Consider the following 10,133-nt stretch of genomic DNA (forward strand, 5'->3'; position numbering starts at 1 on the left):
GGAAGCATCCAGACCCTAGAAAACAATGGCTGTGAGCTGTTCTCTCCATACAGGTCTACATATGAAGATGGCAAAGTTTTCTGGGCCCCAAGGGCAGTAGGAAGGAAGCCAAAGACCTCTGACTCAAAGAAACCACGCGGGCCAGGAGAGTGGACATCTTAGCAGTAACCTATATGGACCTCTGATGAATAACTACATGCCCGTCCTTTCATCTCATGACTGCTATCTCCCTGATCCCCCCCCCCCCAAAACCTTGGCACCATTTAAGAGGTTGACGGTGTGATACTGACAACCTTGAGAAGATCCTAAGGAGGATTGAAGTTAGTGGGGTTTTTTTCCCCCAAAACTCCCCTATCATTGAGCCCTTGATGCTCAATGTCTGAAATACAGATGTGAGGGGAAGTAGTTATATTTTTGCACAACAGTATTTTGACTGAGGTCTGAGAGCCATATAGGCTATAGCCGTTTTATGGGTCAATTCTCCCAGCCCCACCTTTTTTGTTTTTTAATCATGCAATGATTCACTGTAGTGATTTTTGCTCTGCCCAAGAGAGAGAGAGAAAAAAAGAAAATTCCAACAGAAGGGAATTTATTCCATATCTGATGAAAAGGCTTAAATAACTATATCTTAAGATTTGGGCAGTAACTTCTACCCCTAACTCATATGCACATTCAGGGCTACACAAAGCTATACCCAAACAAAAATCAATTTTGGAATGTGGAACGTATGAGCTGGCTTCTCCACGATTTGAACTTATGATGCCAGAAAGTTCAGCTATTTCAAATCTGAAAAGAATATCACCAAGCCACACCTTTCAAAAAATGTTATTAACATATGATTCTTTCCTAAACAAGGGAAGATGGGAAATCTAGTTGCATTCACAAAGAATGTATGAAGACTGCCAAGAAAGCAAATAATTTTTGGAAGTCACCCTTATTTGGAAATATTCTAGTCATAGAACCATGGTTGTTTAAACAAAAGCATCCACCATATCTCCTTTTGAAAATATGTACTTCCAAAATATATGAGAAGAACTAAATACTGTGTTACTCAGTTCTCCTTTGATTTACTTGAAAATAGCTTGGATTTAAAAAAAAAAAAAAAAAAAAGATAAAGCCCGCCAAGAACTACAAGTAGCTTCCTGTAGGTAATTGTGATGTAGTGGAAAAGGCATAACCTCTGTAGTCAAACAGACCTGTTTTGGAAGCTTGGCTGCACTCTTAACTAGCTGGGTGACCTTGGGCAAGTAACTTTATCTTCCCTATGATTCATCTGCAAATATAATTAAATTTTATTAAATGAGAAAACAGATGTGAAAGTGCTCATTGAAGGATAGTTCCCCCTAGGCCCCAGTGGAAAAAGAGAATAGTTATACATGGTTATTATAATATAAAGTAATAAACAAATACATGTCTTAGTACGTGTGCCAAACTATTTACATGAGTTCGAAAAGCCTTGACAATGGAACGTGATGTTTAGCCAAGTGCAAAATTATACACTAGAGTGAGATGCATTGAAATGAATTCTATTTATTTAACTTTAAATTGTTGTTATAAAAATCTTTTTTAGGGTCAATGGGTGCTTTATGAAATGTGCTGTCGGCAAGACATCTAGAAATTCTAATGTATAAAAATGTCGGGTCTCGTTATTTTTAAGGGAATTATGAGAACAAGATCAATGAAAAGAAATATCCACAGTTTCTACTGTTTTAGCCTCCAGCCTAAAAGGAGCAGATGAGGTGACTCTGAGTAGATCGATGGCAAAATTATAAAGTAGCTACCTGACCTCAAGGCATTCTCTTAGTTGTCCAATAATTTCATGATGTCCTTAGCTGTGCTGAAATAATTCTGCCAAGGAACCTATGCTCTACTCTAATTAAGCCTTATCATCTAGGGGTCAACAAACTTTGGAACAGGGGCCAAACTCAGACCACTTTGTTTTTGTAAATAAAGTTTTATTGGAACACAGCCATGCCCATTCAGCTATGTGTTATGACTGCTTTCATACCACAACAAGCAGAATTAAGTAGTTGTAGCAGAGACCATCTGGCCCACAAAGACTAAAATATTTACTATCTGGATCGTTGCAGAAAAATTGTGCTAATCTCAGCTCTAACCCCTAAAATCAAAGGCAATATATTTAACCTATCCATGGGATATTTTCATTTTAAGATGACCATATTAACTCCATCTGTAGATTGCCTGGGAGAAAATTTCTGAGCAGAGAGAGAGAAAGAATTCTCTTTGTGCACCTGGCTCATACTTATTCCCTTTCCAAAATAATAAAAGTCAGTGGTGTGACACCGTATGTTGCAAAGTTTGCCAAATTTTGACTTCGGGGTGACTGTAGACTTTGCATTATAGCAAAGGCATGTGGAGGCTAATCTTCAGTTAGCTGACTTTATTTTACTTAAATAAACCTTATTATAGCCAAAGTCAGCTTTGGGGAGTGGTGGGGGGCATCCACCAATCTCTAAAGAGACCTGCTCTGAAATAACATGGCTGAAATGTATTAGCTGTCCAACATTCTTTGTCAGATTTTGAAAACCTTGAGAATCACAGCAATGATATTTCTTGGAATACTGAACAATGAGCTAGAGCCCTGTTGAGTCTCATAAACCTTCCTCCCAAATCAGAACTGACAATCAGTCGGATTCAACCCGTAGTTCATCCTCCCAAATAATGTGGTTTGAATGATAAGGAATCCAAATGAAGTAAAACAGTGACTGAAAAAAAGTGGAGGAAGACAAGTCAGGGATCAGGGCAAAATCTCCATTCTGAGTGCGCAGAAGTTAGAGATGGACCATCGCTGCTATAAGTATGGAAAAGCTTTCACTTACTTGTGTCGGAGGGTCTTTAACACAAAAAGCTGGAGGAGAGAAAGTCAAGATTAGTCTGGCTTTCTTTCCTCCTCGTGGACACATTCCAAGGTAAAGTTCAAGCTAATGCTAGTCTTGGTTATTTAGTTATCTAATGCCTGCAACAAAAGTAAAGCCCTCTCCATATTTTTCCCAAGGAGTTGCAGGTTTAAAATACATTTTCAATTAAAAGCGGTAGGGATTTGGTGAGTGCTGTGAAGTGTGTAAACCTGGTGATTCACAGACCTGGGGATAAAAATATATGTATATAAAAAATATATGTTTATAAAAAATAAAAAATTAAAAAAAAAAAAAAAAAAAAGCGGTAGGGAAAAGCTTCTTTTTAAAAATAGGATCTAAGGGGCACCTGGCTGGCTCAGTCGGTAGAACACATGACTTTTGATCTTGGGGTTGTGAGTTCAAGCCCCACAATGGGTGTAGAGTTTACTTAAAAAATGATAAGCAAAAATAGGATCTGAATAAATGTCAGCAAAGTTAAGAGTCTCGACACTGAGGAAGGGGAAATTTTAAATGGCAAATTAGTATATCTTTAGCCACAAAGCCACATATAATGACATAGATTCATACTTTTCACAAATAGCTCTTTCTCAATTCTAAATCTGGTTCTACCATTTGGTTGGTAAGAAACTTCATTTCTCGGTTTTTCTCTGAGACAGGGAAAGAAAGAAAAACCAGAATGAAAGCTATTCCTGGAACAATGTGGCAATTTTAGGACTCTAGGTTCTAAGTTATGTTATAAGCCTATCCAGGTATGTGCTTATCCTTTTGGAGGAAAAGAAAAAGGGGCTTTTACCGCAATCACTGGGGGAATTTTGACACCAGACATATCAGAGCAAGGCAATAGGACGAGTCTCCGAGCATCAGGAACGTCACCACTGATTGGGTCAGTAATTCTTTTGGAGAACCCAAGTAATGAAATGCCACCAGGTTTTAACAATGATGTAGGGACAATAGCCATCCACCCGACAGGCTTAGGGACAAGAACCACCGGAGTTGCACAAGGCGTACGTGTCCTTAAAGCTGAGTAGGGCCCTTTCAGGCAGCTGTGGATGAGGGGACTTGGACCATGTCTCCCAGGAAGGAAGACACAAAGAGAACACTATAGGCAGAGAACTGGAATTGTACCGAGTTCTCCCAGTGTCTGCACTTAAGGCCAAGTTCATCTTGTCTAAAATAAGACAACTTGGGATTTTCAGGAGGCCATGTCAACTGGTCATCAGGAATCGGGTGGTGTATTAACTTATACACAGATGGAGCAAGCAGAGGGCTTTTTAGACTGTGAATCACATCATGTGAACCTTTTTCAATGGGTTCCAATCACTTTCAGAACCAAATCCAAAATCTGAATCATGGGCCAATATGTTTGTTATCCTGGCTACTTCTCAGAGTTCATGTCTCACTTCTTTGAACATCCTGCTCTGGGCATCCTCTTGTCCTTGTCAGAACGTGCCAAACGCATTCTTGCCTCAGGACCTTCAGATTTGCTGCTCTCATGGTCTGGAACGTTCTTGACTTGGACCTTTGCAAAGTTTACCTTTTTACTACATTGATATCTCTCGTCACACATCACCAGCTAAGAGAGGCTGCCCCTGATTTGACATAAAATTCGCTTTATCCCCTCATGCTGCCTTAATTTTCCTTCTAGTAATTATCACCATGTGATGATAGGATACCTATGTGTTGACTAATTTATTATCTGTGCCTCACCAGACCACAAGTTCCATGAGGGCAGAAACTTGGTTTTGCTCATGCCTTACCCCGAGACTTAGAATAGGGCCTGGCACATACTGGGTATTCAGCTAATATTTGTTGACTGAATAAATGAATTAAAACAGATATTCAAATGAATCAACTTTTGTAGAAATTTCGTTTCTAAACTGGGCGAGCCTTAAAATAGCAAAAACAGTTACACATAGGAAAATCAAAAGTTTTTTTTTTTTTTTTAAGAAGGTTACAGGCCCAGCATGGAGCCCAGCATGGGACTTGAACTCACCACCCCAAGATCAAGACCTGAGCTGAGCTCAAGGGTCAGTTGCTTAACCGACTGAGCCACCCAGGGGCCTCCAAAATCAAAATTTTTGACACTTCTGAAAAATTAAATGCCGTAAATAATCTTTGCCATTTCACAATTGATCCCACATTTCCACTTCACCCTCCATGTGGTCATTTAAGCTTGGTCTCTCTTCAGTAGCAAGACATAGGGTTGGGGGGTATCTGGGTGCCTCAGTTGTTAAGCCTCTGCCTTCGGCTCAGGTCATGATCCCAGGGTCCTGGGATCGAGCCCCGCATCGGGCTCCCTGCTCCGTGGGAAGACTGCTTCCCTCTCTCCCTCTCCCCCTGCTTGTGTTCCCTCTCTCACTATGTCTCTCTCTGTCAAATAAGTAAATAAAATCATTTTTAAAAAAGACATGGGGTGGATAGAATGTCTGTTACTGGTGTCAGAATCTCTAAACACTCTTACTTTGGCAAGGCTGGAGATAAAGCTATTGAAATGTGTCTTGTTCCAAAGAATCCCAGAAATACCAGACAGGATCACTCTTTTGGAAAATTAGACCCACGGAGATTGTCGGTCTATTTAAACAGACTCAAGCCCCAACTTACTAAATCAGCACCTAGTACTCTTCAACTGCACACGCTTGTATCTGAAGTAGCTTGTGCCCCTTAATCGGTAGGAGAGCCTCATTTGTTTATGGAAACGCTGTGATGCCCTGAACGACCAAAGGCTTCCTCTGGAGCACCTTGGAGAGAAAGCTGGCAGGTTCCAGCTGCTCCGTGGGCCTGTGGAGCAAAGACTTTTATCTCTATCAATAAAACTCACCAGCTCAGCCAAGTATTGACAGGGACACCATTATTAGCTCTGCTGTGCACCCAAGTGAACAAATGCTTCCTGAAGTATCTTATGTTACTCTCTTTGGGCATCCCATGCTCTACTTTGATGGAACTGGACCACTCCCGGGGCACCTGGGTGACTCAGTCGGTTAAGTGTCTGTGGTTAAGCTCAGGTCGTGATCCCAGGTACCTGGAATCGAGCCCCACGTTGAGCTCTCTGCTCAGTGGGGAGCCTGCTTCTCTGCCTGCTGCTCCCCTGCTTGTGCTCTCTCTCCTCTGTCAAATAAGTAAATAAAATACTTTTTTAAAAATTGGACTACTCCCCTTTACTGACCATTCCCTGTGTTTTCCTGCCTTAATACATTTGGTCCTATTGCTCCCTCCCTTGTATTATAGGTTTTTTTTTTTTTTTTTCCCATATATCTATCATAGTAAACTACATACAGTAAACTATAAGTCTATTCATTCCCTCAAGTACAACCTCACATCAAAGAGGAAAAAAAGTAAGTAAATGAGTCCAAAGATCTGGTCAGAAATTTCATTGCTAAAACATGTAGCACACCAAAGTATCAGTTTTACTCTATGATAACTTTAAAAATAAAATAACAATATACCATCAACGAAGTATACAGGACTCAAAGACATATTCTATTTTTCCCACAATAACTATCTTGATGCCTTATATAAAATAAGGAGGACCAAATTCTCCCACCACCCCCCAAAAAGTTGGTGCCCCAGGTTTGCAAGCATGTGCTTAGACCATCTATTGGGTAAACCAGCACTATGTAAGGAGAGATCCACACTGTTCCCTCCGATTTTAGAATCCTAATGACAATTATTTCTTTTCTTTTTTTTTTTTTTTTAAAGATTTTATTTGTGTATTTGTCAGAGAGAGAGGGAACCGCAGGCAGAGGGAGAAGCAGGCTCCCCACTGAGCAAGGAGTCCCATGCGGGGCTCGACCCAGGACCCTGGGATCATGATCTGAGCCAAAGGCAGAGGCTTAACCCACTGAGCCACCCAGGCGCCCCTATAATTATTTCTTTAGTGCAATACAGGGCTGAGGAATGTCCAAAAATAAGGTTGTCTTGAGTAGAAGTATGAAGGATATTGCTCTTATGCTGATGTCCAGAAAAGATAGCTGTTGCCACAGTGTGATTTGAGGGCCACTGCAGAAGTCTGACCCTCCTGACCTGTACTTCTCACCATATACTCAATCTTCATGGCACTTCAAAAGAAGAAATGAGCAGGTTACCTGGATTGACGCATCCTGCTATGTCAGAAACATAACATCTGTAGGAATTTGTTTACTTAACTAAAATATACTCTTTGAGTAAAGCCAGACTTAAGCTTACTTTAAGCTTACATCCTAAAGCCAGACGTAAGGCTGGTCAACCGTGATGGAGCGGGGAGGTTGGCAGGAGGAGGGAAAAGCTGAAACGTGGTTCATATGAGTTCTGTTTAAATGTGTTATTCAAGTGATGCTAAGGAGTAGCTGAGTTATATAATATCAAACTATTTTAAAGGGAGGGTTTAGATCAGAAAAAAAAAATACTCTTGCATGTGTCAGATCGCTTGCACAGGACCAAATGCACGGACGGCAAATTACAGATGGAAAATTTCGGGAAAGCAAAAGCAGAGGTTGAAAAGCTCCCTATTCAGGGAAGGGCTGGTCAGCAGGGAGGCAGAGGAAGGAAAGGAGTGGTTTATGCTGTGGGGATGGATTAATTTTTCTGTTGCGGAGGCTTGGGGGGGTGAGACGGATTTGTCCTTGGCTTGCAGATAAAAAAAGACGGTTCTGGGAAAGACAGCCAAGTGCCACAAGATGCTTAAAGCAGTCACAGTCCTTTCTCGAGGGTAGCTAAGCTCATTGCGTGGAAGGGAGGGAGATAGGCAGGGGTTTTGCCGCTTGACTGAACTGTTACAAGTCTAACTCAACAGCTGGAAAGGTAGAAACAGCCCCCAAAACTCATCAATAGATGAATGAATCAGCGAAGTATGGTGTACACTTGCTGCGAAATCTGATTCGGCCACACAAAAGGAATAAAATACGGAGAGATACATGCTACAACATGGATGAACTTGATAACATTGTTCAGGGAAACAGCCAGACACAAAAGGTCACAGGTTGCTGGCTTCCGCTTTTGTGAAATGTCTAGAATAGGCAAATCCAAGCAAACAGAAACCAGATTAGCAGTTGCTGGGGGTAGGGGATGGGAATTTGGGAGCAACTATTTAATGGGAATGGGGTTTCCATTTGCGCTGATGAAACATTTTGGAACTACATAGTGCCAGTGGGTATACAGTATTGTAAACCACTTAATTGTTTACTCTCAAATGGTTAATTTTATGTGAATTTCCTCTCCGTAGAAAAACTATTTAAGCTTTCCTCAAATTACAGGGGGCTCTAACTCTAACATTCAATATTGAAGTTTAGATAGTTCTTTTTAAGCTGGCCTTACATCAAAGTCAGAAAATAATATTGAAGGGTTAATGAGAACCATAGATAATTGTTTTTATTTATTTAAAAAAAAACTTTAAATCTAGTATAGTGAACATACAATGTTAGTTTTAGGTATACAATACAGTGATTCAACAATTCCATACATGTCTCAGTGCTAATTATGGTAAGTATACTCTTAATCCCTTTCACCTGTTTCATCCATTCCCCCACCCACCTCCCCTCTGGTCACCACCAATCTGTTCTCTGTAGTTAAGTCTGTTTTTTGGTTTGTCTCTTTTTTTCCCCTTTGATCATTCATTGTTTCAAAAATTCTACTTGTAAGGGAAATCATACGGTATTCGTCTTTCTCTGACTGATTCACTTCACTTATCATTATGCTCTCTAACTGCATCCACATTGTTACAAATGGCAAGATTTCATTCTTTCTAATGGCTCAGTAATATTCTATTGCACATATACATAGATGTGCAATAGAATATTTTATATATATATATATATATATATATGCATATATATATTTCACATCTTCCTTATCCATTCACCTATCAGTGGACACTCAGGCTGCTTCCATGTCTTGACTATTGTAAATAATGCTGCAATCAACATAGGGGAACATATATATATTTGTGAGTTAGTGTTTTCGTATTCATTGGGTGAATACCCAGTAGTAGAATTATTGGATCATATGGTAATTCTATTCTTCATTTTTTTGAGGAACCTGCATGCTGTTTCCCACAATGGTTGCACCAGTTTGCATTCCTATCAACAGGGCACAATGGTTCTTTTTTCTCCATCTCCTCGTCAACACTTGTTTCTTGTGTTGTTTATTTTCACCATAAACATTCTGACAGGTGTGAGATGATATCTCATTGTGTCATTTGTGTGTGTGTGTGTGTGTGTGTTTTGACTGGACTAAGTGGCCTTACTGGGGGAAAGCCAGGACTACAATGGATTTTAGAATTGGCACTGGGGCCCTTCTTCTCGCCAAAGGTAGGCAACAACATTGACAAGGCGCCGGTTGTACACATCCACTGCCTGGCTTGGTTTGTCTCCTTCTGTTTGTCCTGTTTGGCCGCCTTGGGAGTCTGCCCTCTTACTCTCCCGGCATGGGACAGGGAACCATGGACTTCACCTCCAAGCATGTGGCTGGCTACTGCTAGGGTGATCAGAGCCTCCACTTCACACCGACCCAGGGTAGCCTCATCCTCTAAGGGTGTGCCTGCCAAGAGCACAACTTGAGCTTCTGGAGCGATGCCCTCGGGTGAGGCTACAGGAGCCTTGATCTGGGTGACCATCTCCTGGCCAGTCACCTTGAGAGTATGTAGCTCCTGGGCGTGGACAAGGAGCTGCATGTCAGCTACCCACCTGTGGCCACCACAGCCCCTGCAACCTCACTGGGGCTTTGACCTGCATTTCCCTGTTGAGGAGGGATGAGGAGGGATGTTGAGCATCTTTCATGTGTCTGCTGGCCATCTGGATGTCTTTGTTGCAGAGATGTCTGTTAATGTTTTCTGCGCATTTTTAAATGGGTTATTTGCGTGTTCGGTGTTGAGTTGTATTAAGTTCTTTATACATTTTGGAAGCTAACCGTTTACATGTCATTTGCAAATATCTTCTCCCATTCAGTAGGCTGTCTTTTAGTTTTGTTGTTTCCTTTGCAGTGGAGGAACTTTTTATCTTAATGCAGTCCTAATGTTTATTTTTGCTTTCGTTTCTCTTGCCTCAGGAGACGTATTTAGAAAAATGTTGTTATGGCCGATGTCAGAGAAACTACTGCCTGTGCTCTCTTCTAGGATTTTTATGATTTCAGGCCTCACATATAATCCATTTTGATTTCATTTTTGTGTATGATGTAAGAAAATGGTGCGGTTTCATTCTTTTGTATGTAGCCGTCCAGGTTTCCCAACACCATTTGTTGAAGAGACTGTCTTTTTCCCATCACATGTATTCTTGCCTCCTTTAA

At 40.9% G+C, this 10,133-nt stretch overlaps 1 protein-coding gene across 1 annotated transcript; it reads right to left on the reverse strand.

The window, feature by feature from the left end:
- Positions 1–3,620: 3,620 nt before the first annotated feature.
- LOC131821039 (ubiquitin-like protein FUBI) lies at positions 3,621–9,525 on the reverse strand. Its single transcript, XM_059156831.1, has 2 exons — positions 9,097–9,525; positions 3,621–3,641 (listed from the first exon to the last, which is right to left on the reverse strand). Exons 1-2 carry the CDS (start codon positions 9,520–9,522, stop codon positions 3,621–3,623), a joined length of 447 nt encoding a protein of 148 aa, XP_059012814.1. The 5' UTR covers positions 9,523–9,525.
- Between the last annotated feature and the right edge of the window lie 608 nt (positions 9,526–10,133).

Source organism: Mustela lutreola, chromosome X (assembly GCF_030435805.1).
Source record: "Mustela lutreola isolate mMusLut2 chromosome X, mMusLut2.pri, whole genome shotgun sequence".
In the NCBI taxonomy this organism is placed as follows: Eukaryota; Metazoa; Chordata; class Mammalia; order Carnivora; family Mustelidae; genus Mustela; species Mustela lutreola.